This window comes from Bombus pascuorum, chromosome 14 (genome assembly GCF_905332965.1).
Source record: "Bombus pascuorum chromosome 14, iyBomPasc1.1, whole genome shotgun sequence".
Lineage (NCBI taxonomy): Eukaryota > Metazoa > Arthropoda > Insecta > Hymenoptera > Apidae > Bombus > Bombus pascuorum.
In genome coordinates this window covers 631,463-659,461 of record NC_083501.1, presented here as the reverse complement: position 1 = coordinate 659,461, position 27,999 = coordinate 631,463, and the positions used below count along the sequence as shown (strand labels likewise).

Here is a 27,999-nt window from a genome sequence, read left to right as displayed (position 1 = left end):
TGTCTAAAGTTAGTGGTTCAGTTGTATACTAATGTTTATTGAAATTTGCATACAGTTTGTTAAAAATAAGCAATATAAAATGTAAATTCACCATTGACTGGTTCAAACTCAAAAATCTTTATAGACTCATTTTCATGACATTTAATACACACAATTCCATGTCGTTAAGCGACCTTAAAATTACTCGAATAAAAAAGAAACGAAGAGTTACAACAATGAGTACCAAATATCACCATGGTATCTTAAATTAAGTACATTCAATATATAAAATATAAAAATACTGAGCTAACAATAAAGGGCATATAGAATATAATTTTCTGCTGTACTGTGAGTTTGTATGTCATAGCTATACTGCTACTAATGGCTGTGTCATTAAGTGTAAAAGCTTTAATATCATGATACATACAGATAAACAGATAGCATTCTATTTATCACTATTTATGAAACAGATGCTATTAATATCATGTTCTTCCTAGAATATCAATCTTTTTTTCCTTACGTTTGCTTCTTTCATTCACCTTGGATTGAACCAGGTTAATAGCAAGGAGCTAAAGATATTATGAAAACTTGAGATCTCCAAAAGTTGTTTAAAGTGTAAGCAGATTTTTGAAATCCTAAAAGCAACCGAACTTCGAATGTCAATGGCTAAAAATATATTGGCCACGAGAACTAGGAGAGTATTTATCGGTGTTCGCAATTGTCTAACCAACTTATTTCAATGAAAAACGCAACGACATTTAACGACAATCTGATGCCGAAGTCCTTGACCATTAAGGTTATGCCCATTAAACGCATTGACTTTAATGGCAAACTTAAAGCAGGTATTCATCTGTTCTCAATAGAAACCTTAAGACAGCCCTTCGACCTTATACCTTCGTACATCTACTGATAAACGCTAGTTCGTTAGAGAATATAAATACATAATTATGATACTTTTCATTTTCTGAGATCACCAGTGCCTGAGATAATATAACATACATTACGTATACTTTGCGATATTTCATCTTATTCAATAGAAACTTAAATCGAAAAGAAAAACAAAAGGCGGAATAGTTAATGCTGCCAACGTTGTTAATTAATAGTCCCTCTTACAAAGGAAAGAAGAGTTCACTTGAAAGTACATTTGCGTTTATCGTAATACTAGAAAGAAGAGTGAGCTTATAGAATACTCTCCTAATTCGAGAACGGCCACTGCACCACAGCAAATAGATAAAATCCGTCACTTATTTACGAGAAAAAAGATTCTTAATCACGGCGATGAAACTCTGCTATGCACAGACGGCAAGACCAGGAGCCCTCGGGAGGAGACGCAAGAGGTGGAGACAGACAATACATATGGTATCCACGATCACAGTCGTCACAGAACAGCAGTTGATCCTAGTTTGGTTCGCGAAACAATTAATTAGCTTCCAACGATGCCTAACTAACTGGGTGTAGTGATTCGCGATAGTTGCTTATATACAGTTTACTATCTTTCCTCTACAGTTTACTTCCTCTTTACGATTACCCTACTACGGTATTCACTTATTCAGACGTAGTCTGATCCATTGTTAATTTTCGATAATCACAAACTTTTTCTTTTCTTTTTATCTTGATAAAAGATATTAGTAACGCGTTTTAATAGTTCAAACAATTTAATAAGATTTAGAATCGTCAATGTATTTCCGTACATCTTCCTCAAACTATTTTGATTTAAAACCAACAATTTTTTTAAATAAATGATAATTGTAAGAGATACCTAATCATACGGTGACTGACCTGTTTTGTTTCAATGGTCTTGATAGATTAAAATGTTTCAATATAGTATAATATTAATTTAGTAAAATATTATCTTGTAATAAAAATAATTAATTCTTGAATAAATTTTTCATATTACAATATCAATCAACTATTTTAAATTTATTTAATCAATAAGTAAATTCATATTATTTTAATCATTCTAGAAAAATAAACATCTTTTTTCTCTGATGATCACACAATGATAGTTAACGTATTAATAGCAACAAAAGAATCAACATAAAGTAATCGACAGAGTAAGGTCTAAACGAAGATAACGTTAACGTATATAAAGAACAAAGGGTATTCGAGCAACATTGTCCTTTCGTGACAGAGGAGAAAAATCAAAATAGTTGAAGTAGCTGCACGTGGATTGTTCTTTGTCTCGGTCACGTAAAGCGTAAGGGAAACCCGAAAAAAGGTAATGAATACTCACATCGTTGTCAGAAGTACCACAAATGGAACAGCATTTGCATTCGATACACTGCCACCTGTACTTGCGAACAGAAACGATCATGTTCGCTGTGAATTGCAAACAAGTCGGATGCCCTATAACAAGAACGTAAACTAGGTCATGGAACACGCATTTGGGATGGAACAGGATAACTTTTGGACGAGTAGAAAGGTGCTAGGACATTTATCTTGTGCCGAAGAACAGTGAACTCCAAGCTATCATCTCGTTTCTAATAACTTTTTACTCCATATTCAGAAAGATAAACGTTCATTTAAGAACTCGAACGGAAGCATTTTGTCGAAATTCCAAATTAAGTTCGATAGTTACATTCTTTTATTTTTTTCGATTGCTCAAGAAACGCGTGCGATAAGATTTCTATGATCTATCACAAAGAATCATGACTTTCACCTTTCCTCAGCACTAAAAACGTCCGGAATAATGATACGTTCTGTTATGTTTCCGCACAGAATGTTTTATTTCATGATATCTGCGATTGTATTCTTTTTTTTATTATTTTTTTTTTTTTGATGTTGCCTCTTGAACATATTGTTATTTTATTTGGAATAGTAAGGTGGTAAGTAATAGCGGTGCGTACCTTGGAATAGTTCACGTTCTTTCTTGCGCAGCACAATATAAACGTCGCGGACCAGCACACTCTCTCCTCTCATTAGTTTACACACATTTTTTTTTCAAATCTTCGTACTCTTTTTCACTTCTTTCACGCTATTTTTCGTTTCTTTTTCTCTCTCTCTCTCTCTCTCTCTCACTCACGCTTTCTCTCCTTTAGTGCGCGCGGGTGTGTGCGTGTGTGTGTGTGCTATATTTTTTTCTTGACACCCACACATTCACACTCGCGCGCACGAAAAATGTACACAGACACACACGCGCACACATGTAACTCATATAACGTATCACATTTGATATATATAATATATATATAATATATATATTTATATATAACTAGCGTTACTTAAATACTAGATTTGTAAGCCTCATGGGTATTGCTTAATTAAAATTGCCTAATAACAAGTCTTCGATCTTTTTCTTTTCTTTTATATAACAAGGAGGAACTATCTCTGCATGCTTTCATACTTGTAATTACTTTTTTTTTTAATCTTTCATCCTCTCTCTTATACTAGGTGTGTGAGTCTCTCTTAATACGATAAACAGAAGGGTTCATCAAGATACGATAGTGATTCCCCTTCAGATTTATTTCTCTCTCGACGCACGAGCGCTACTAAGCTATAAAGTAAACATAAAGGATCTCGTGTTATTAACCCCTTAACCTACAATATCGTGTGAGAGACGTGGAACGTCGATCGGACCAAACATAAACAACACGTGCGAAAGACGCGGTACCTCGATGTTATTGATTTATTATTCACTTCAAGATAATCAATCTTTCTTGTTAAACGATCAATTGGTAGTGATTATTTATCAAACATCTTGTAAAATAAAATTAGTTGTACCTTATACATGCATTTACATATCAAAAAACACGTGCGATTTGCACAGCTTCGAACGCTCAGCCAAACCGTGAAATGGCCCGACGTGTGACCGACCTTATTGTTGTTTATGGCACGCACTACTGGAATTTAAATCGTAAGATAAGGGGTTAAACACATCTCACCTTCCCTCGCTCTTTTTTTCCCTCTCTATATATATTCTCCTTTCCACTATTTTATTCCTATCTTCACTTACTTTTTTTTTTTCATTTCTTTTCTCCCATTTTTTTTTTTTTTTTTTTTTTTTTTTTTTTGGTAAGACTCGAGAAACTGGCGTCGACGACGTTTTTCAGCAGAAAGACACAAAAGAACTTGCGTGTAACACTTAAAGACGATATAAACCCTAGGTAATTCCTTTGCGTGTGTTTCTGCGCTGTGCAATTCCGGTCGGTTAATCAGACGCACCGTAGAAATTAACCATCTACCCACTGCGCTTGTTTACACGTCGGATGTAAAGGTGATAACAAGGGAAAATGTCGAGTACACGTACGTACGTTACAACTCGCTTGCATCGGTTATTCGTAAATCTATGATAATGATATAACGTTAGCGTTGGAAACCAGCTACTAATAATGGAAAACGAACGCGCGGATTGCAGTACCGTTCGGGAGTGGTGAGTGGAGAGTTGATTAATTAAATACGAATGGTGACGGCGACGACCTTTCCGCTACGACGAGAGAAACTCGTGGAACATTGTATAAACAATAAAATGACGAATTTTTTCTGTTTTTTTTTTTCTTTTTCTTTCTTCCTTTCTTGTATTCTTTTCTTCTCGTTAATTCTAGCGTTCGAACGATATTTTCTTGTACGAATATCAAAGCTTGTATAAAACTAAGCTATTATCGAGTTTCTAAGATTACGTGATATATCTTTATCTCTTTTTTCTTCATTTTTTTTTCATATCGTTAAAACACGACGTATGGTCGAAATCCTGCCTAAAGACTGGAGTAATTCGTTTGGAAAGAAAAGAAAGAATTATCGTTAGTTTTTACAACCTTTCTCTCTCTCTCTCTCTCTCTCTCACTCTCTCACTCTATATACGCATGTTTCGCTTATATATGTCGTCGCTTCGCTTGTTCTTTCTCCCTCTATGTATGCAATAAATATATTCGTCATTTGATGACGATTACGAATGGTAAAAAGGCGATTACTATATTATGTATTACATTTGCAACGTGAGACGGAAACGATTAATGCCCAGAACGAAACGGAAGGTTTTAAGAGCAGCAGATTTATAAATATGTGGAATGTTCACGCGAAAAAAAAGTGAAACTGAAAATTAAGAAATTATTTTTTTTAAATTTAACCCGCGATTTTTCGATTCTGGAAAATGTAAATCGATTATTTAAAACGCATTCCATCTATGATTAATTAAATTAAAAAATGGCGTATAATCACTTATGAATTTATTGACACAACTGTTTACTAAACATTGCTACGTTCGTACGAAAAATCAACTTTCCTCTTTATTGTACTTTCCAAGAAAAATGCAACGTATCGGTAGCAAAGATATTAAAAAAAGAAAATAATATGATAATGAATCGTGGTCGAATCGCAAAAATGAATATTCTTTTTGTGACCTTTTTAATTGAGTATTTTGAACGACAGTACTTGTTTACTAGCGTTATATGTGCTGCGCTCTTATGGTGTGTGGTATTCTATGATAATATATTCTGTAAATAGAAACACTCGAAAAAACGTAAAATAAAAAAGGATATTTACAAATTTGAAAAAGTGTAGAAGTATCGAAAAAACATGGTCGATCCTGTTATTTCTTTTGTTTCGTCTTACTATATATAAATATTGTTGCTCTCGTTAAACGATTCACGACTGTGCTGGATAATATCAATAATATAAAGTATATATATAATATATGTATATTGTATATCGTATCGTTTTGTTCTTTAAGCTCTCTTAAAACTTCGCGATCATATGGAACGAACAATTCTCGCGGCAAGCTTCGTTCTCTTATTGATCCTTTTTTTATTTTTTGATTTTTGAACGAAACAACGATAAAAAAAAACCACACGATTACACTGTAGTCAAACAGAGAACACAAACACATCTTCTTCAATATGTGCTCTAGTGATACTGTGCAACAGGAATTTTGTTATTTTTTTTCTGTTTTGTTCCTTTTTCTTTTTTGTTTTCTTTGTTTCTTTAAAAAACTTTCAAACACGTCGATTTCGCGATCTACAATCTTGTTTTCTCTCTTCTCATCAAAAATTTTCGCGTAAATTGTACGATTAATCTTATCGATGATTTATCTTTCTCTCTTTCTCAATCTTTTTTTCTTCATTCGTATTTCTTTCTTTCCTTCTTAAATATCCAGAGTGAGATTCATGTATCTTCAACTTCAATTGATTTTTGTACATAGTTAACCTTCCTCGTTTTCTATTTGTTTATCATTTTTCTTTTTGTCCTTCTTTCCTCCGTAAAAATTTTTTTATCCCTTAAAAACTAATCATTGAATTACACAATAAATCACAGTTGATCCGTGCAGTAAAGGAATTTCGCGGAAAATTCCTATTACTCAGATGCGACAAGTTGCACCATTGACAAAGTGATGTTTTTGCTTTTCGTGCCTTGACTAGTGTACGTAAAGCTCGTAACCATTCATATTCCTTTCTCTCTCTTTCTCTCTATCTTTCTCTCTCTCTCTCTCTCTTTCTCTCTATCTTTTTATTTTTGTCCGCCTAGAAAACCGTGCAGATAATCGATATCCCTTAATTATTGCACATGAACTACGTTTTAACGATGGTTCCGATCGTATGTCATACGGCAACTAGTTTGTCAACCTAACCTCAATCCGAAAAATAGTATATTATTCTCTTACTTTTTTTTCAGCACTTTTCTCCATTTTTTTAAATTCCCTTTTTCTCCTTTCATTACGATTCTCTCGCGGACAAATCGAATTATCCTTAACGGTATGAAAAATAGCGATCGAATCGGTATGATAACCTCCGAGTCGACGATGGACAATAACAATGATTCGTCTACGAAATTCGTCTACAACGAATAGAAAAGAAAAAACGATCCTTACGATACGGATACAAAAATCTAGTTCAACAAACGAACAGTTCAACTACAAACGATTGTTAATTAATCGACCATGATCGATACGGATGATCGAATGAACAATGAAGAAACGCGATAATTCCTCGGCTCTTATGCCTCGTATGAACACAAGTCGCGGATCGTAAGGAGACACAAGAGATGAAAACGCGCGCTGTTGACCGTGTTTTATGGGGCGATAAAAGTTTAAACTCTATATCACTTCCTATTGATGGACTTGACAAATTTTAATCTTGCTGTTCGTTATCGATTTTTCGTGAGAAGAGGAGGCAACAAGAAGACTGCAACAAGAAGACTGAAAAAAGGGGGCATGTAAAATTGGACTATAAAGGAGTAAGGAATATTAAATATTTTGTATATGATAATTTGTTAAGGAAATGGGTAGACGGGACTGATTTTATACTTCCGGAAGACAATGGGTTCAAATAGACAATTGGAAAAGGAGGGAGTAGCAAAGTGTGGTTCCCTCCATAACAATAACATTTATCCTCGATATATCTTCTCCAGAAAAAGACGAACAGAAGTCCATTCAAGTCCATCGAAAGGAATGGCCGAGCACTATATAAAACACAACGTCCATAAAATATCTTTTTAGCCTTGTCTCGATCTCGTTTTAACGAATAGAAAGACATATAACGTTTTAAAATAATCTTTAGCATAAGATCCTTTCATATTTCCCTTAAACTGATATTTCCTATAAACAGTTCCTTAGTATTTTTATCACATTGATATTTGACATAAACGATTCTTTTATATTCTTTTTAAACTTAAGAAAATATAAACTAAAGAAAACATAAATAATAAGAAATTTTTAAGGATCAAAAATACGAACAACCTAGAGAACGCTATAAGACTAATAAATACTCGATTCAACTAACGAAAATTAACTCTCAATTCAACGAACAACGGAAAGGATGAATAAAACGTAACTTTAAATACATCTTCCTTTCACAAATACTCGAATCGTGCCGAACAAAATGCTCATCCCCATATACACAGCCGATAGCGCGGGGATTGATTATCGAAAAACGAGAAGAGCTATATCCCCGGCTGCGAATGTTCAATCGACGAATACGATACACGACGATTATCGTTCCCGGAAAACGCTATAGATATCGTTGCTTAAACGCAACAGACCAGGGGGCAACGGTGGCTTAATTGTGATTCGTTCTCCGCGTATACTTGCGCTTGATCTTTTCCTCTGGCTTACCTGAGCGACCGCAATCACTGCAAGAGACCAACTCTTCGGAGCCGCCGGTCTTTTTATTTTCCCTAGCATCGCCCAGACAGAAGTCGCAGTATGGGGACGGTTGCGCGGACTTGCCAGCTTTTTTTTCGTTCGTCCCTGGGGTCGGCGGGCCTTCCGTCCTCACCGAGGATGGCGAGGGGACAGCTGTACCTGGCGACGGCACCGCCGGCAGATGTTCTTCCTTCACGGCTGGTATCGTAGGCGATGCTGGCGCTGCCGTTGGCGGTACCGCGGGCAATTGTTGCTGCTGCTGAGGTGGCTGCTGTTGCTGAGACGGTTGCTGTGGTTGTTGCTGCGACTGTTGCGGCTGAGGCTGGGCCGGCTGAGACTGCGGTTGTGGCTGCGCCGATGCTCCCGCAGCGGACGCGGACGGCGCTGCGGGAGAGGGACTCGAAGTACTCGACGAAGTTGCATTCTGACGACCCCGACGTGTACCACCTGATCACAAACCGACCACATACCCAGTTGCGCTTTGCGTCTCAAGCTAATGACCATGCACACTGGCTTAGAAACAATGATTTAGAGTCAATTTCTGTGATGACGAACAGCGATAATCGATTCGGTTACAAGCCTCCCGGTTGTCGGATGTCGGATCGACAGCGATATCACATTTGATAAGCATTGAGGATTCGTGGCTTTGCTTGGCGAGCGATTGCCGGTTCTGAAATAATTATAACAATCCAGGACAAGGAAATTGTGGAACAGAATCTATTTATAATCAATGACTTTTGGATATTTTGCCAGAGTGATGGAAATCACTATTTTTTAGGTGAAAAGAAATATAGAAATTTTATGAGCAATCAGCTGTACAATTTTAGTTGGCTAAATGTAATATTTTTTAATAAAAATTTTAGCCGTTGTAATTAACTTGTCATTTTTTTAAGAAATATAAAGATAAAAAAATTAGACACTGTATGGTGGGATAGACCACTCCTCAATGACCTTGAACAGTGAACAGATTTGAAGCGAAAGAGATTAGTGAGATAATCTTACGTTTCTGTGAAATTCAGAGAATATTCACGACAGGCAATCACTTACCACACAAACGACGAAAATTGTTATTTCGAATAACCAGAATCGATCATTCGATGCATCACAAATGTTTTAATGAAAAGAAACTGGCACAACAATAAGGAAACAAATGAAATAATACGTATATAGATACATATAATATATTTGTGTGTGTGTATATATAAATATATATAAATATACATATGTATATATACACACACAAATATAATAATCGTAACAGGGTGCACATATTATGTCAATCCGATATGCATTCCATCACCAAAAAAGAGCAATTCCAAGATCGTATAAAGAAGTCGGGATAATTCGAAAGTGTTCCAAAGATCAGACAAAACAGCACTACACAAACATGAAAAACAAACTACTTTGGCAACTCATGTAGAGAAATAGACAGAGAGAAAGAGAAGGATATAAGACAAACGTATCTCCGTGCGCTTTTCTTTTTTCTTTAGTTTGAAGCTCTGCAGGCGCTCATCAAGAGGAAAACTCGAAGCCAAAATCGCTCTAGGAAAGTAAAGCAATAATAGAAACAGCAAGCAAACGGAAAAATTAATAATTAAAACAAACTGTAAAAAAGAAAAGAAAATACTATACAGTAACTATTAAAGATCAGAAATTAATAAATGCGAACGCATGCTATAGAAAATTACGGAAGAGACGACTATCTCGTCGGGTGAAATAATAAGACGCACACACATACCAAACATTCAAAAATGATCGCGTCAAGGAGCACTACCGATTTCATTAAAATGACGTCGCCTCCCTTTATTTTCCGGTTTTTACTCTTCCAACATACGAGAACATTTTTTGGAAGGAAAAAGATGCGAATTGCAGAAGCATGCTATTGCAAAACATTCGCAACGATCGCTGCATTTCTCTTTTTATAATTTCGTTTGAATCAGCCCATCTTAAATATATATAATATAGTTAAATATATATATCGACGAAACAGAGAGAAATCTGAAAAATTTTCAGCACAATAAAGGCAGACATAATTTTTGGTATACATATAAACAGTATACGTATATATATGTGTGTCAAATATATATATATATATATATATATTAAAAAGAAAAAATAATCGCCGTTATCATACTGACTTAGGCATATTCTTCTCCGTATGATATTTACGCGACACGTAAATTATCCGAAAAGAGATAATAAAAATGAAAAAAGATTATTGTGCATGAGAGATTCCATATGCATGAAAAACGCTATGGAAAAAAGTGGAAACACAAAAATCAATTACGGCTACGGTTATTTGCAATACATGCATTTGCAATACATGTAATTAAGAAGAGAGTAAAAACAACAGAAGAATATAAGAACAAGAAGAAGATATTATATTTAATTCCATCAAGTTAGGTAAATATTGTTCAGGGTTATATGAACAAGTAAGTAGTTGCAAAAATCGGGATCCAAAGATCAAAGATCATAAGGCATCAGGTAAAAAAAGACATCAGGAAACCAGGAACAAGTTGACGTTTGTTTCTTTGTTTCTTTCTGGGTTGGTATTTTTTTTCTTTAAAGGAAAGTGAGAAAATTGAGCTGATTTTGGCTCCAACCTGGCTGGTTCGAAGCAGCGGTGTCTGCAACGCTCCTAGGTTCAACTTCGGCAGGACTGGGACTTAGTTCCTTAGCAGGATCACCGGAGGAAGTAGAGTGGGAATGACCGTAATGGTAGACCAGACCAGGTCTGGTTTTATACCGTGCGCTGCATACTGCAAAAGTGCAAATACTGTTTTCCCACAAACCATCCAATGCAACGTCCATGATAAGAGAAATCTTGGTCGACGAGTTGGTTGGACGATATGGGAGGATGTACTTATTTAACCGCCGCGTTAGAAATGTATCTTTTTAAACCTTTTATAATAACAATGAAAATCAAAATGATTAAACTATGGAAGACAGGAAAGGATAAGATCATTGTACGACGATATAAAAATGTTCTTGATGAATTTCAAGAAACGAGGCGGTTAAAGTAAATCTAGGATAGAAGCTTACAGGTTAGGGACAGCATTTGCACACCTTCCGCACCAGTACATATCCCTATCCACCTACGAATCTATATGTGGACAAGCAGTGAAGGAGTTCCAGCCCAAGAAGCAAAACTAATACGATGCAAGGCTTGATGCTTGTATACTCCTACAGAATGAGCTCGCTACAGTGTGAGCCAGTACATTCTTGCTCTGTTATTGGCAGGTAGTATAGAAGTCCGAAGATATTTGGCCAATTTCGTAAGCTCGACGTGATCGAGATATAAAATTTCGAATATCGTGAGGTTTCTTCTATCGTTGCGTTCGATCGAAGCTTACTAGTCGAGACCAAATGTCTTTAGATTTATTTTCTGCTAATCTAACAGGAGTGGTTTCAAGAAGTAAACAGATTGCAGGCACATTCGAGTTAATTCATAGACTTCGTGTCTGGAAAAAGTTCGATCAAATTAGTAATGACTATTATACTCCTTCAAGGTTTGGACAAGCGCGACGTTACACGTTCATGAAAATTATGCTTCAGCTAATTTCGATACCTCGTCTCAACGCTACTGTCATAAACATAATCTTACGTGTTATGATAAATAAAAAAAAAAAAAAAAATAAAAAAAATTGTATTAACCATTACACAACAAATATATAATGAATAGCATTTATCAGATTCGTAACCGTGATCGATAAATCTTCGAATGAATGTGAATTTACGAAACGCGAGTTACGTGATAAACTATAGTATAATTTTAGGGGGTAATTGTCTTTGTACAGAATGATACAATGTACTATGTCATAGAAACTTCACACAACCTGGATTAATATATCGTAGATTCTTCTATATAAAAACTTCAATTCTTTTTTATGTGCATAATCAATCTTTGCCTTTCATCCATGAATCATACCATGTCTCTTCATACTTCAACAAATAGGAAAAGAGAAATGGAGTACAAGGTTTTTGATACAAACAGAAATTATACAGTAAGGACTGGAATATGCTAAGTAATATACCGCAATTCATAAACTTGAAGGAAAACAGCAGTCAATACAATACTGATCAATTCCACTGAATGAAAGAGCACTAAAAGTCAACTGTGGAATTAATTTTACGACTAGAAGGGTACCTTCCCACGTTACACAATCAGATTATACTTAGTTCAATCACCATCCCCAAATGTAAAATTATGCGGCAACCAAGACTAAATCTTTAATAATTTATTTCGAGTTTCCAATCATCATCTTATATTAATATTGTAACCTCTGCGTATCTTGTAAAATAATACGTAGGCATTGTAAAAATATAGTTATTTAATAAAATTAACAAATCTTCTAATGCAATGCATTTCTTTTCTCTTATTTCAAAATTAACAACTGATAAAACTAATAATAATTATATTTTTAATGAAACTAGTAACAGGAAGTGGTCATTTGTAGTTGTATCTGTGATTAAACTTACGGTCACAAACGAATGGCTTATCAGTGTCAACGGCATCATAGTTGGATTTTTTGCGCCCGCGTCCCCCACCCTAAATTTTAATAAAATATATGCATGACAAATTTAATATCTGCCATATGTAAAGAAACTAAATTAAGGATTTAAATGGAAAACAAATTAAATATTTTTCTTTTTCTTTTAACTTCTTCGGTACGGCGAAAGTTCGACGTATAGTGTTATTGCCGAGAGTAACGTAGCGCAAATGTATCGTATATCTTCTATTATTAATTATATATATTATTAATCTATAAACAAATAGACAGATTAAAACGATTAAATAAATAAACAAAAACACTAAAGATAGCAACCGTATCAAAGGATATAAGCATAAACAATTGACTGTGTATTTCGTATCTGTTGATTATAACTCGCGCTTATACCGAAAAAGTTAAGTTAATAAAATAAAATGTTTGCATAATTATGCAGCACCAATCAAATTTACCTTAGTACGTTTGCCCCCAGGACTATCTGTAGAAGATGGGTGATTTCGTGCAGGATGATGGCCACCTCCACGTGGTTTTCTTCGTTTCCTTTTACTACTATAACTTTCCTCATAATCGTAATCACTTTCAGCATCAGGTTCTTCATATGTGTCCATATCCAACATGTCTTGCTCGTCATAGTACCATGCATCTTTACTATGTTCATCTACATTAAATTATTACACGTCATATTATAACAAATGAAATTTATTTTTAACTTTATTTCACTAATAATGTAATATTATTATTACCTTTAAGGGCCACTGAATCTTTGCTATCATCATTTACATGTGTTACAGTTTCTACACCTTCATTACCATCTTCAGTGTCACCTCTTGGTCCTCTTTTTGGATGTAAATAATGCATCAAATATTGTCGCCGTTTTTTCCTCCATCGTTTACTAGGATATGTATATATCTGACCATGTAACAAACCAGGTAGTCTTTCTCTTGAAGACATAAACAGCGCAGAGTGATTCTGTGCTACACCTGTAATTTCATATAGTCAAATAACAACAGTAACAATTTTCATCTGTAAATAACTATACTACATAATTGTATATTTGTAATACTAATACCTATCATTTTTAATTGAATAAGTATGGAGCGCAATTGCTCCAAATATCTTCTTTCAATTATATCAAAACTTTTTCAATAAAAAATAACAAATTCAACGACAAAGTTTAAATGTTTAAATCATTTTTAACGATCGTTTGAGCGAGGAAGCCTTAAGGATACGAACGAATCATCATTACATTATAGGTACATCATGAAAAACAGATATAAAAATTTTATAGAAAAATCATGATAACTAATACCTGTTTGAGAATCGAGGAAGGGCATACGTAAACGTCGTTCTCTGCATAGTCGGCTATTATAATTTGAGGAATTTTCAATGGCTTCCCTATATGCTGTGTCATTGAGGAAGCTGTGAAGAAATCAATAGTAGCCATGTAAAGTCCTACATCCTACCAAGAATAAATTTTATATTTTACAGTTAAAGGAACACATACCCTTCGATTTTACACAAATTGCTTTCATTTACAACTTGAATAATTCCTTGTGCAGCCGGCGAGATTGTAATGGCTGTCATTTTATAATAACCAAACAATACGCTCCCAGGCTTCTACTCTCCACTTACTGTTCTTGCCGGAAGCAGAGTTCCATATTTTCAGGCATGCGCGTCCGTTTCACTCAGAAATAAAAAATGCGTACTTAACATACCATAGACAACGTACAATAAGAGGAGAAATGAAAGTGCTCACGCGTATGGCTCTGGTTGTTCCCGGACTAGTGCTGCATCATGCGACGAAATGCTGAGTTTAATTGACATTAGCATATACAAGAACCTAAATTGAACGAATTAAACGATCTTGCATATGAGATCATTTATTGTTGTAAAATGTTATGAATGCCTTTTTGGGATTTTCTGATAGTACTCATATGAATAGAGAAATATAGAGACGACATATAGAAGTTTCTAATCTAGAAATCCATTGATCCAAAAGTTCTGCGTTTTCAAAGTTTGGTACTTTTAGCCTACTGCATAATTTACTTTAACCTGATAGCCATTTAAACTATAAATTTTTAATTTATTTAAACACATATTATATTTATAATAACGGAATCTCGCTTTATTATCAATATATAAATCAATTTCTTAAATAACATTTTGAATAAATGTTATGTACGTGGTCCAACCAATATTACTTGTACTTTTCTATCTCCATAAGACAATATTCAGTTACGTTCATAGTATCAACAAAAATAAACAACGTAGAAGACAAAAGGAGTCATGGGGAATGAGCCAATTAATTTAATAAGAAATAGCAAACTTTAACAATGCACAATTTTTGAACCAGTGCAATGGATTCCTGGACTTCAAACCGTAATTTCTAGATTCAAAATCGTTATATCTTGCTTCCATTTATCGATTTCAAGAAATACTCGATAATTGTACAAAACAAGATCCTTTGCATAATTGCACACTCGTGTTCGTCCCCACTACGGAGAAGAGGTTCCCTGACGCACAGAGAAACTCGACGGCCCGCCGCGATCGAGTGGTGTAACATGATCTAATGTCAGATATCGTTAAGATAATGTATGTAGATACTAATTTAAAAGTGAAATATTTTTTATTTTTGACTTTTTTAAAATTAAATTTTTACTAACATATTTGTGAAATCTTTCCGATTAAAATAAGTAAGCAAGTATGCTATAAATTATATCGTGTAATTTTAATTACAAAAATGTTAGAAACATATTAGTAAAAGTTTCATTGGCAAAATTTTGAGTTAAAATTCTTATCGTATCATATAGTCTATCCAACGAGACGAGGCGTTGACATTCGAGTTTCACTAATCGGCAGCCAATAGTTTACTGCCTCGTCTCATTAGATAAACTATAGCAATTTGTAGCTTGCAACATGTGAAGTTTTATTAATAACATTATTTCGATTATGTATAAGAGTTATGCAGCAAAATATTTTTATGCTCTTTTCAATGAATTTACAAAAGATGTTGAAACTAAAGAAACTGATACTATCATTACATAAACTTATATATATGTATATGTATAAGCCGATACACGATCTTATATGATTCTGGCTGATATACATCTAATTAAGCGATAATACTCAATCTAATAAATATATCTACTATTCCTAGTTAAAAGTTATTTTTTATTCAAACAGTACTTCGATTATTAGTAAAATAAGAACAACTTTAGCCCAAGATGCTACTTTATTGTGAAAGATATTATGAGAGATTTTAATGACAACTTTTCAATTTGTGTCGATGTGATTTATAGTTTACAACAATAATTTATTCCCAAAAGATATTAGCGCAGTTACAGCAATATGTATATATTGACAATATCTGCAATAAATTATGGAGCACAGCCGTTGAGATGAACATTTCGTTAGTTACAATGTACACTCAATGTTTCTGCTATAATTGCGAAAAATAAAAAGTTATTTGTAGCTTCCGAATAAAATTATTTATCGTAATAGCATTTTCAAATCATCGAATAAAAAATAGAGTTTGAACAAAATTAAATAAATTGATTATATATTTCGTTGTCTAATTTATCTCTATGAATAAAATATATTCATGTTTTTGCGTTAAAAAAATCTATTTAATAAAAAGAAATATTCTTATAATAAAATTACAGATTACTTCACAAGCATAAATACATGAATTGATATGCTGAAATTTGATGCAGATTTCTGTATATTTTCTATTTCTACCTTGATATTATACCAAAGTTTGAATACTAAATGAAATTAATTAAATGCAAAATAATCGTCTTATGCTTTTATATGGTTATCTTATCAATAAGACTCTTTTTATAATAATATTCTCTTTCAATAAGTTTCTGTGCATTATTTAGTACATTTAAAAAATGCGATTTTAGATCCTGTCGACCTACATTACACCTGATTCTGTCAGAATTATAGTCTGGAAATAAATAAATATTGTCTGTATATAAAGCTTATTTAAAACTTTTCTTCGCAGTTTCTATCCTTTTTCTCTTTGAATACTTTGAATTTTGCAATTAGGTCATCTACAAGAATTTCCCCATGCACCACATTGTCCCTAGTTCGTACATTTACCGTGCCAGCATTAAGTTCTTTTTCTCCAACAACTAAAAATATATTTATATATGTATTAAACACATTAATATTTTACTATATGACACATATAAAGCATTACTATACAGAACATTTCTTTACCGAGAATAAAGTTAAATTGTGCAAGTTGAGCATTTCGAATTTTTTTGTTCAGAGTATCACTTGAATCTGTATCAATCTCTACCATAATTCCACTATTCCAAAGTTTATCTTTTACTTGCTCTGCATACTCATCAAATTGAGAGCTTACTGGAATAACCATTACTTGTCGCGGGGACAACCAAAACGGCCATTTTCCAGCGTATGATTCTGTTAGAATTGCAATCATTCTTTCTACAGAACCCAAAATGGCTCTGTGAATAATTACTGGCCTCGTTTTTTCCCCAGATTCGCTAAAATTTTTAATTCAAATTTGCATTTAAAATTAAAATTCAAAATTTCAATTTATATCACAAAATTAGTTTAAAATCGTTCTACTTACTTAATATAAGACAAATTAAATCTAATTGGTAGTTGGAAGTCCAGTTGAATAGTAGCACACTGATGATGTCTCTTAAGTGCATCCATAATGGTTATGTCAATTTTTGGACCATAAAATGCACCATCCTCTGGATTAATTTTCCATGGTTCTCCAAATGCATCTAAACTCTCTGCTAATGCTTTTTCAGCTTGATCCCACATTTCTATATCTCCCATGTACTTTTCGGGTCTCGTGGATAAACATAAATTAAATGTGAAACCGAACACGGAATACACGTGTCTCAAAAAGTCAAGCGCGCCGATCATTTCATCTTTAATTTGATCAACCGAACAGAATATATGCGCGTCATCTTGTTGAAAGCGCCTGACTCTAGTTAGTCCAGTTAATGCACCAGATAACTCATTTCTGTGTAATACTCCGAAATCTGCCATCCTTAATGGCAATTCGCGCCAGGACCTGATACGAACGTCGAAGACCATACAATGACCAGGACAATTCATTGGTTTAAGTGCAAAAGTTTCCTTTTCAACATCAAAGGAAAACATATTTTCTGCGTAATGCTGCCAGTGACCAGACGTTTGCCATAATTTACTGTTATAAATATTAGGTGTAACTACTTCTTGGAAACCCCGTTTTCTATATTCAGAACGAATAAATTCAACTAAAGTATTATAAATATAGGCTCCACGTGGTTGAAAGAAACATGATCCTGGAGAAAGTTCATGGAAAAAGAATAACTCTTGTTCCTTTCCTATTTTCCTGTGATCTCGTTTTGCTGCTTCTTCTTGAAACTTTTCCCATTCTTTCAATTGTTTGGTATCTGGAAAACTGATGCCATAAATTCTCTGTAAAGATTCTGCATTGATGTTTCCTTCCCAATAAGTAGATGAACCTTTTGTGATTTTAATGGCCTTAACTTTTCCAGTATGTCTAACATGTGGCCCTCTGCATAAATCAATTAATGGACCACATCTATATACTGTGGTAGTTGGAGTATGTATTTTTTCATTAATAATCCGAACTTTAAATTCGTTGTATTTAAACATCTCCAAGAGGTCTTCCTTAGTCATTTCTAATCTCTCAAATGGTTGTTTATCTTTAGCTATCTTTTTGTAAAGAGTTTCTAAGAATGGGAAGTCTAAATTGGAAATTCCTGTTTCACCTACATACATATCATAATAAAATCCATTTTCTATTGGTGGACCATAACATAAGCAACCACCATATACTCTCTCCATAGCTTCTCCTAAAATGTGTGCACTAGAGTGCCAAAAGACTTGTTGGCCATCTGGATGATCAAATTTAAGGAGTTCAAGTTTGCAATCAGATTCCAAGGGTCTGTCAAGGTCCCACAGTTCATTATTAACTTTTGCAATAACAGTACTGTCTGCTAAACCTTGACTAATGTTTTTGGCAATCTCATATGGCGTTGTACGCCAAGATTGAGCTATAACTTCCTTTCCATCAGGTAGTGTTACTTTTATGTCAGTAACTGTTTTCAAAGCTAATGATGCTTCATACTCTGCTTTAAGCTTATCCCATAATGCGATACGATCCTGAAAGAATAATTATTCAGGAATATAATTAAATAATAAGTATATTCAAAAATTGATTTCAATTAATTAGATCTATTTGTTTCAGTTGTCAGATATTTAAACATGCAATTTTCAAATGTTAGCAAAATAACATACCTGAATATAACTTGGCCAAGGATTTAATTCAGAAATATTCCTTTCTTCGGTGGCAGCAGCTTTTTTCTTTGGTTTCATTTTCTAATATTGAGTAAAATAAAATATTTAATATCACCGAAAATACTAATCATTATCTTTTAAATTAAAAAAACATAAGGCTAATGCATTCGCGGACAATGCAACAATCGTTAAAAGGTATAAGGTTGGATTGCATCAGATTATCGATTTCAATGATATGGGTGGTCATTCTTAACATAGTACAAATTATATCAATGAATAGTTTAAGAACCGAAAAAAAAAAAAGAAAAAGAAAATTCAAAACGTGATATTATAACATAATGTTGTAATGATAGTATATTTTATAACCAACCCAAGCATGTGTCCGCTTAGAAACATTGTAAAGGTTTCTATAACTGCAAATACGCAAAGTCGTCAACATATTTTACCGCTAAAAATGAAAATGAAGAAATTTATCAAAAAAAATCAGTATTCATGCCTTGTCTTCCTTCATATTCAGGTTTTCCATGTTATTCACCACGTCTTCACACATGTTGTCGACCATATTGAAGCTAGACTTGCTGAGTATATATATAATAATGTAACTGATGATTCGTTAAACTAGCTCCGATGTATTTCTACTTTCTATACGTCCATGATGACGTAAGGAATAGGAATAAAAATTGATTTCATTAAATATTCGATTTATATTTATATTTTAATAATTTCAATTTATATTTATGATTTAGTAATATAATTTGATTAATATTTATATTTTATTCACGATATTATAAAGAGGAAATGAAGGAATAAAACATTAATATCTTCTTTTTTATTAAAAAATAATCGTCTACAAAACCTGTTTTAAATGCCTTATAATTTGTATCGATACATATTAAAATGTAAATCACGTAAACATAACAGAACATCATCGTCGTTAATTTTTATTCGATAAAATAATTATATCTATTTATAACTTTTTTACAATTTGTTCCCTACGCCCTTAAACAAATAACGTAAACTTATCTATTCCTAAAAGTGTATGCGTTCGTGACGAACAATGTGACTTCGATGATGAAATCTTTTTCCGCAAGCGCGACAAACATATGGCCGTTCATCAGTATGAATTCTGTTATGCATTTTCAAATCGTATTTTTTAAAAAATGATTTACCGCATTGAGAACAAACATGGTTCCGTTGTTTTAAATGATCTCGTTTTACATGCTCCTATATCAAAATAATCATTGTTATGTCATTTAGTATATGGTTTAATAATTAGAGAAATATCCTTCAAAAAATACTCACATTTACTTGTGAAGAAGTATTATAAATTTTATTACATATATCACATGCAAACTTTTGTGGACCATCTGGTCTATGATTGTTTGCGATGTGTTTATTTAAAGTTGATTTCCAAGCAAATGACATTTTACAGTCTTTGCAATGAAATTTTTGCTGGTCTGCGAAATGGGTACCGATATGTTGCTTGTAATTGTAACTAGTTGAAAATGACTTTTCACATATTGTACATTGAAATTTTATTAAAAACGTTTTCGACTTCTTTGAGTCTTGTTCATTCTCTAATTTTTCATTACTATTTGTCACATCTTCATTTTGTTCTTGTTTTTCATCTGTTTCAACAATTTGATTATTACTATTATTGTCATCGATAATATCATCTTTTACGTTCGATTCTACGGTGTCAATTTCACTAAAATTTTGAAATTGTAAGAATTCATCACTATCTTTGTTACAATCTGAAATTTTCGAGTTTTGATTTTCAAGTCCTGATTCCACAAATTCAAGAAATCGCTCGGGACTATCATCGTAATTTAATCTTTCGAATACTTCGAAATTTGTTTCAACATATTTATCGAATTCACTTTGTGTGTCTAATAGGATCTGATTTGTAAAATTTTTTTCTTCGCCTTGTAATTCATATTGTGAATAATTTAAATCGTTATGTATATCATCTCGTATATTCTGTTCTGCATGATTTTCTTCATTTATATTTGTACTGTTATCTTTATTCTCGGAGCTTTTTGTGGACTCAACAATTTGCGGATTCGGCAATTTTTCAACTAAATTATTAATTAGAAATTCATAAAATTGTTCCCCTGTTTCTGTTTGTACCAAACGCAACATTGGTTCATCATGATTTACAATGTTATTTATGTCGTTCAAATCATCGGATATTTTTTCACTTTGTACTAAATTTATTTCTTCACTTTTATGTATATTTGAATCGGAATTAAGATGTTCATTGTTACTAGACTCCGAGAGATCTATCTTTTGAAACATATCGGTAACATTCAGAGGAGTATTTATTAGGGTGTTATAATTTGATATTGTTTCGGATTTTTGTAAATCCGATTCGTACGTTTGAATACATAATTTATTTTTAAGAATATTTTCATCTAATGGGGCAGCATATGCTACATTTTCTCTTTCTGTAGAATTATTGGATTTACATAACAAAAGCGGACTATCATGAACAAGTTGTGTTTGTTCATCGTTAAACGCTACCTCCTCAGAAACACTTAATTCTTCAACTCCCAAAATTTTTGTTTCACATAGATCTTCTTGTGAAATGTGGTTTCTACTATCTTCGATGTTTTCCAGATTGATTTTCTTTAACTTTTTCCATGTAAAAAAGTAACTATATATAGAAATAGTTTTGAATTATATGATTATAAATAATAAAACATTTACCTGTTCTGATGTGATATAAATAATTGCATCCAATGGTGAAGCTTTTTTCATATTTGTTTCATTTTTAAGAAAGTCAAAATTATTAGTACATTGTGTTTGTTCTTTCAGTTCTGTAGCTTTCTGAAAACTCTAAATGGAAGAAATAGGTCAAAAACATGTAGTTCTTGAATGTTACTTTCAGAATTCTTACCACCTCATTGTTTTTGCACTCCAAAGTTTGCGAATGGGATTTTTCGTGCTCCCTTAAGAGAAAAATAAAATTGAAACTTTCACCACAAATCTTACAGTAATGTTGTCTCTTAACAATCTTTTGCTGACTAGGTGCATTACCTTCAACAAACTGTACATTGACAGTAAGATATACTTATATTCAAAGGACATTACATAATATCACATTTGCTCATCACCTTATTTTTGTACATTGCATGATCTTTTTTCTGTAAATTGGTATTGCTGAAATTAGTTTGCGAATGATGTTTAACATCATCCTTTGCCCTTTCGTGAATACGTTTGTGTCTTGCAAGGGAACTAATTTGAGTAAAACGTTTTCCACAAATGGAACATGGATATAATTTTTCGCCTAAAAATTCATATCACATTTAAATTTTTATTCATTATTTGTATTTCATTTTATGGAAAATTTGATGTACAATATAACTACCAGCATGCATTCTGCAGTGTCTAATTAAATTAGATATGTGATTAAATTTTCTCCCACAAACTTCACAAATACAAACATTTGTTCCTAAATGAATGTTTAAATGTGTTTTTAAATCTGCCTTGCGAAAGAAACCTTTGCCACAAATTTCACAGAGCTGTGACTTTTCACCTAAATGTATACTTCGATGATGATAATCATATTGAGAAGCTCTGTCAAAAGTTAAATTGCACTGATGGCATTTGAAAGGCCTCAATGTAGTTTCATAAGGATTATCATCAATTTTTTTTGAAATATGCTGTTTTGACACTGTTTCTAATTCATTGTTTGCAGTTTTTAACCATTGCACATGCTTTAATAATACGTCTCCAGCATGGATACGTAAATGATCATAGAATTCTTTTTTATTTATGTATCCAACATCACACACTGGACAAACAAGATTGATAGACTGCATTTGAACCATATCATTCTTACAATTCTCTTCTGGATTTAGAGTGAATGACATGCTCGCATATTCAGACATGAGAATTTTTTTTACAGAGAAACTTTATTTATTTTAAATACAACAATCAAAATAGTGTTAACAATTCTAGCACTTAGGCATTTGTCTTATTATATCAACAACCTAAAAGATGTAGTATCATTAGCTTACTACATATTTCTGTTATTTATTCCTTCATTATACATGATTTAAAACTAATTGCTTCAATTTGATATTTACTATGTGTTTAAAGTTTTAGTTCAGTGAAAGATATAGATTCCATTGAATTATAATACGTACGCGTTAAGCCATAGACGTACTTATTGGTTTATGATGATTATAACTAACTAAATAAAATTCGCACGTTATTTGAAATTCTATGTCATTATTTAAAATTTATTTAAGGAAAATATAACGTATTATTTTGTATGTTATTTTCATATACATGTTATTAAAGTCTGTTCAAGTATAAATATACATATAATCAGATAATAAACATACAAAGATACAAAGTTTGTGTATTGGCACCCTTGTTTAAAGCCACATGTTGGTAAGACTTCGTCATTCGGTTAATTTAATTTTCAAAAAATAATGATGATTTACCATGTTTAAGATCGAAGCAGTGGCTCGTTAAGAATTTTACTGTGTTTTGTATACATTTTTAAAGGATTTGATTTATATATTTATATAAAGTAAGTTCACACACAATTTTTAAGTTTTATACAATATTAAATATACCTAAAATTACCAGTAAATACTTTTAAAATCCTAAGAAAAATATGCTACTGTTTGTTATGTATCCAAACAAATGATTTAAGTGTCGTTTATTTATGCAAGTACAAACTAATTATATTCATAATTTATTTATTGAATTACTAGGTGAAAACGTAATAATGGGAAATTATATTAATAAGTTTCTTCCTCATAATACTGAGACTTATAACAATAAAATGGAAAAAGAAGAAATAAGATGTCCATCATCTACTGATGAAGTAACTCTCGAGGAAGACATTATGGAAACTCCACCAATAGTTCGTAAAACATTAACTGATCCTAGATCAATAACAAGTGGAATAAATCGTACACCAATAGAAGTAATTTTAACGCAAGTTAACATATATTTTCATAAGTTGTATAATAATACACAATATATAAAATATGTAATATTTATAGGTGAATTGTACACCACTTGGAACAAACAAAAAAATGATATCAGCAATTCCAAAACATTTACAAACTAAACGATATTTGGAGACAGATATAGATAAAATAATGCTATGTTTAACTCCAATAAAACATTTTACGCCAAAAGTAATAGATATTCCAAAAGTACAGCTGCCAACAATGGTAAATTATGTATATTATAACATAGCTTAAAAATTGTATAATTATCAATGATTTATAAGGCTTACTTAACTATTTTAGGAAGATAAAGCTGCAGATATTCCTTTAACACCAACAACTAGTAATTTAAATAATGAAAGGTTAATTACTGATATAGAAAAGGAACGTTTTAATATCTTGGGTCTTGATCCTCGATCTCCAGCTGCGGATTTTGACAGAACGCCAATTTTAATGCCAAAATCTATAAAACGTTTAAGAGCAAGGTCTCAAGAATTTTTACATAGGGCTGGAAGTTACGATACAGATATATTTTATCCAAAATTTTCATATTGTGAAACATCATCACAATTCAATGATACTGAAGTACAGGCTCTACCTAGTTTAGCCACAGCTGCTGTAAAATCTTTGAATTCAGTCATTAATGATTGTGATAACAAATCCAAATCACCTGAATCACTATATTCTAGTCATTCATCTGAAAATGAATCTACTTCAGCGATTGGTGAGAAATTGTTCTTAATAATTCAAAGTTAATTTATATTACAATATGTAAAAAACTTATTTCAAAAATTTATTATATCTAATAAAGAAATATTTGCATCAGCAAAGGAAGAATTAGAAGATCAGAATGAATCTCAAAGAATCTCAGGGCAAACCAAGTTCAATGATGTATGTGTGAAGAAGGATATAGAAGAAAAGAAAACATGTATTACTAGTGATGATATAATTAAAGTATGGAGAGATTCATTGATATTGGATGAGCCTCAAGAATTAAAGACAAGTGAATTAGACAATGTACAAATTATTGAAGAAAAAATAGCACAAGCATCTAAAGAAGAAGTAATTATAACATTTGACGATGATAATATAGCAAAACCAACTAATTTTGAAAGTGAAGGTACTAAAATAGATACAATTAGAAAAAAGAAAAAGAATTTTAAATCAGAAGTGAAAATTCTAATAGATGAAAAGAAATTTTCTAATTCTAACAGTAAAGATGGAAGTGAATCTACAAAGGTACTTAATAAATTATTTCACAGACATGGTAGTTGCAGTATAGATATATTTTTTCTAAAATTTTCATATTATGAAACATCACAATTCAATGTTATTGAAGTACAGTTTTTAACAACAAAGTTTTTAAAATTCAGTTATTAATGTTTATTATCACAAATTCAGTAAATCTGAAGCACCACTATTTATTTATTTGTTCATTTGAATATGAGTTTGTGGATTTTGAACCAGCAGAAACCGCGCTGAAATAAGCACAATACAACTACAATTTATAATCGAGTTGTAAAGATGCCGGCCGAGAGTCAACCGAGATTCGAAACCTGACCATACAGCCACGAGTTTGAATCTCAGCCAATCAAGTCAACGCGGCTCTAAAATGTAAATGTTTATGCTTTATTATAAAGTTTTCATATTTTATTTTCAGATTCGAACTCCTCTCGGAAATCGTTCAAATAATGGACAAGTACAAATATTATTAGTAAAATCACCACAACAGGTATTTAGGAACAAAGGTATCGCCTCAAAAATATTGCAAGAAAACACACCACCACACAAGAAACATATTACAAAATCGAAATTAGGTGGTATACAATGGGATCCAGATTCAACGGTTATCATTTAGGGTTTTATTAATTTTTTATAATAGGACAAATTTAGACATAGCTTATATTTTTTAAACAAATTCAAATAATTGTAAAAATTAATTATAAACGTAAGTGTAAATCGATTAAAATAGTGCGTATCTACTTGATATAAAATAAATAATCCTTTGAATAAACTTATTATTATTTGTCTTGATAGAAAATCATGGATTTTCCTTGCTGTTCATTTGCATCGCTGCTCGTACCTGAGATTTGGCTTTTTCAATTGACAATTGCAGATCTTCACTTGGTTGTACTAACTGGGTAACACTAAACAATATGATAATAATAATTTATTATGAAAGTACATTTACTACAAAATGCAATATGTAATATACCTTGAATCTTTTATCACAATCCTTTTTCTCTCATTTTCACTTTTTGGTATTAATTTGATAATTATATTATTCCGAGCTTTCTTTGGATTAGAAAATATATTCTTATTTGAAGTATCCCATTTTGCTATAGCACTTGTATTGACAATTTGTGGCTTGACAACTCTAACTTTGAGATTATTATTGATAGACTGTCCCTTGTAATTTTTTCTTTTGTTTCTTACACAATCCAATTTTGATGTAGTTTCTTTAAATTCACTTGCTTGAACAATAATAGCTTCAGTCGGATGATAGGGACTTTGCAATGAATTAGATGCAGTATCCTTTTGATATTCAGATGATGTTGATGGTAGACTAGGTTCACATATTGGCCTTGGATCTAGACTTTGCGGTATACCATCATAAATAGAAAATAATGTTTCTCCAGGATATTGTTGACTGAGGCGCTCTTCTGTCAATGGTAAAGCAGGTGTTCTTTTTCTTCTATTATACTGTTCTCTAAAAGTTGTTATTCCATTATAATAACAAGTCAAGTCAAGTTTTATGCTATTGCATAATTTGTTTACCTACTTTGGAACAAATTTATCAATATTTGGATTCAATACATCTTGTTGATTTTTTCTTATACGTATAGCTACTTCTCTTCGACGTTGAAGAAGCTTAGCTCTAGTTTCTGAGACACTTTCAAGTTCGGGTGCATAAAAAACATGTAGTGAACCTCCATAAAAATTTTTGCCATCAATGAATCGTTTTGCTATTCTATATAATGTATAATATAAGACACAATGACATGGATTATTTTATTACCAAATTACAAAAATTCAATTATATACAAGGTATTAGTGAAATATGAAAAGGTATGAACCTTGCACTTTGTATACGATCATATAGTACATAATATGCTTCTGTAAATTCCTCTATGGGATAATCAGACACTACATGTATCTTTTTAATATTACCATAAGGTTCGACAAGCTTTCTCACTTCATCACCTAATTGGAGTTTTGGTACTCCACATATCATTAAGTGTTTTGATTCATCATTTATCGTATAAACCTGTTACATAGAGCTAGATTGTCAAGGAAATATTACAAACAACCAAAAATGATAGCAAATTGTGAAATAAACTACGTATTTAAAATAAAATTATTTATAAACTTAAATTTGTTATTATTTAAAGAAATTCATCATGTGATTTATGAAAAGTGTATTCAATTTTATAATAAATGATATATACAATATAAGAAAGTAACTTATAAAATATTATTTATTACTAAGCATAATTTTATATATGATAGGATACAAGTTCACAATGCTACCTTCACAGACGTCAATCTTTTCCCTTGTCTATAAGGAGGTCGTGTATGACACAATTTTTGTTGTACATGATGAGGAAGCTTTGTTATGACGCATTTATCATCCATGATTTATATTTTTTTTTACTATATTTTTTTTACAAAATTAGAGCTTTTTAAATATATGTAGTTATAATTAATTTTCTAACAAAATTTCATATATTTAATATTTATATCTATTATTGTTGTTGCACCACTTAACATTTCTGTACACAAGAGCGCTAATTGTGCTAAACATGCTAACCTGGCAACTTAAAACAGGTGACTCTTCTTACGATAGTAATGAAACATAAATTTTTATTCTTGTGGAATGAAATAAAATTAAATAAATATAGTAATGATAATAAAAATTTTATTTTTGATAAGTATCTTAAAAATATAGAAATCAGATAACTCAAAAAGGTAATATTCAGGTATATTAGATATGATGTACGATATTTATTAATTTCCTAGAATCTCTAAAATATCTTAAAAATCCCTATCAATTTTTAATTTTTTAAAATTTTCATTATAATAGTGAAACATTAGGTTAATACGAATATACTTTTATCTATTCTATACATGAAACGCTATTAGTTAATAAAATTCTATCATAATATATACATTA

At 31.9% G+C, this 27,999-nt stretch overlaps 5 protein-coding genes across 12 annotated transcripts; 1 reads left to right on the top strand and 4 right to left on the bottom strand.

The window, feature by feature from the left end:
- Positions 1 to 16: 16 nt before the first annotated feature.
- On the bottom strand, positions 17 to 14,449 carry LOC132914311 (zinc finger protein DPF3). 2 transcript variants are annotated; one of them, XM_060973314.1, is made up of 9 exons: positions 14,063 to 14,449; positions 13,868 to 13,977; positions 13,302 to 13,538; positions 13,011 to 13,216; positions 12,530 to 12,599; positions 10,654 to 10,809; positions 8,021 to 8,497; positions 2,213 to 2,325; positions 17 to 1,377 (listed from the first exon to the last, which is right to left on the bottom strand). In XM_060973314.1, the coding sequence occupies exons 1-9, from the start codon at positions 14,140 to 14,142 to the stop codon at positions 1,246 to 1,248; spliced, it is 1,581 nt and encodes a 526-aa protein (XP_060829297.1). In that variant the 5' UTR covers positions 14,143 to 14,449; the 3' UTR covers positions 17 to 1,245. The 2 variants fall into 2 exon arrangements, with proteins under 2 accessions (XP_060829297.1, XP_060829298.1); XM_060973315.1 differs by lacking the exon at positions 10,654 to 10,809 and having other exon boundaries at positions 14,063 to 14,446.
- Positions 14,450 to 15,771: 1,322 nt separating this feature from the next.
- On the bottom strand, positions 15,772 to 19,478 carry LOC132914304 (threonine--tRNA ligase 1, cytoplasmic). 2 transcript variants are annotated; one of them, XM_060973302.1, is made up of 5 exons: positions 19,349 to 19,478; positions 18,853 to 18,933; positions 17,162 to 18,717; positions 16,783 to 17,072; positions 15,772 to 16,694 (listed from the first exon to the last, which is right to left on the bottom strand). In XM_060973302.1, exons 1-5 carry the CDS (start codon positions 19,412 to 19,414, stop codon positions 16,546 to 16,548), a joined length of 2,142 nt encoding a protein of 713 aa, XP_060829285.1. In that variant the 5' UTR covers positions 19,415 to 19,478; the 3' UTR covers positions 15,772 to 16,545. The 2 variants fall into 2 exon arrangements, with proteins under 2 accessions (XP_060829285.1, XP_060829284.1); XM_060973301.1 differs by having other exon boundaries at positions 19,223 to 19,432.
- A 188-nt stretch (positions 19,479 to 19,666) lies between these two features.
- Positions 19,667 to 23,414, bottom strand: LOC132914299 (zinc finger protein 724-like). Of its 4 annotated transcripts, XM_060973291.1 has the most exons (7): positions 23,004 to 23,414; positions 22,223 to 22,847; positions 21,969 to 22,141; positions 21,752 to 21,901; positions 21,562 to 21,690; positions 20,155 to 21,486; positions 19,667 to 20,076 (listed from the first exon to the last, which is right to left on the bottom strand). In XM_060973291.1, the coding sequence occupies exons 2-7, from the start codon at positions 22,743 to 22,745 to the stop codon at positions 19,882 to 19,884; spliced, it is 2,502 nt and encodes an 833-aa protein (XP_060829274.1). In that variant the 5' UTR covers positions 22,746 to 22,847; positions 23,004 to 23,414; the 3' UTR covers positions 19,667 to 19,881. The 4 variants fall into 4 exon arrangements, with proteins under 4 accessions (XP_060829274.1, XP_060829276.1, XP_060829277.1 ...); XM_060973293.1 differs by having other exon boundaries at positions 21,562 to 21,681; positions 22,223 to 23,414; XM_060973294.1 differs by having other exon boundaries at positions 21,562 to 21,681; positions 21,755 to 21,901; positions 22,223 to 23,414.
- A 140-nt stretch (positions 23,415 to 23,554) lies between these two features.
- Positions 23,555 to 25,839, top strand: LOC132914314 (uncharacterized). 2 transcript variants are annotated; one of them, XM_060973325.1, is made up of 5 exons: positions 23,555 to 23,797; positions 23,877 to 24,050; positions 24,129 to 24,549; positions 24,637 to 25,064; positions 25,486 to 25,839. In XM_060973325.1, the coding sequence occupies exons 1-5, from the start codon at positions 23,597 to 23,599 to the stop codon at positions 25,681 to 25,683; spliced, it is 1,422 nt and encodes a 473-aa protein (XP_060829308.1). In that variant the 5' UTR covers positions 23,555 to 23,596; the 3' UTR covers positions 25,684 to 25,839. The 2 variants fall into 2 exon arrangements, with proteins under 2 accessions (XP_060829308.1, XP_060829309.1); XM_060973326.1 differs by having other exon boundaries at positions 23,558 to 23,797; positions 24,652 to 25,064.
- LOC132914337 (RNA-binding protein 48) lies at positions 25,091 to 27,972 on the bottom strand. 2 transcript variants are annotated; one of them, XM_060973376.1, is made up of 5 exons: positions 27,357 to 27,815; positions 26,903 to 27,093; positions 26,608 to 26,796; positions 26,041 to 26,535; positions 25,091 to 25,972 (listed from the first exon to the last, which is right to left on the bottom strand). In XM_060973376.1, the coding sequence occupies exons 1-5, from the start codon at positions 27,459 to 27,461 to the stop codon at positions 25,867 to 25,869; spliced, it is 1,086 nt and encodes a 361-aa protein (XP_060829359.1). In that variant the 5' UTR covers positions 27,462 to 27,815; the 3' UTR covers positions 25,091 to 25,866. The 2 variants fall into 2 exon arrangements, 1 of the variants encoding a protein (XP_060829359.1); XR_009659558.1 differs by lacking the exons at positions 25,091 to 25,972; positions 26,041 to 26,535 and having other exon boundaries at positions 26,608 to 27,093; positions 27,341 to 27,972.
- Positions 27,973 to 27,999: the final 27 nt, after the last annotated feature.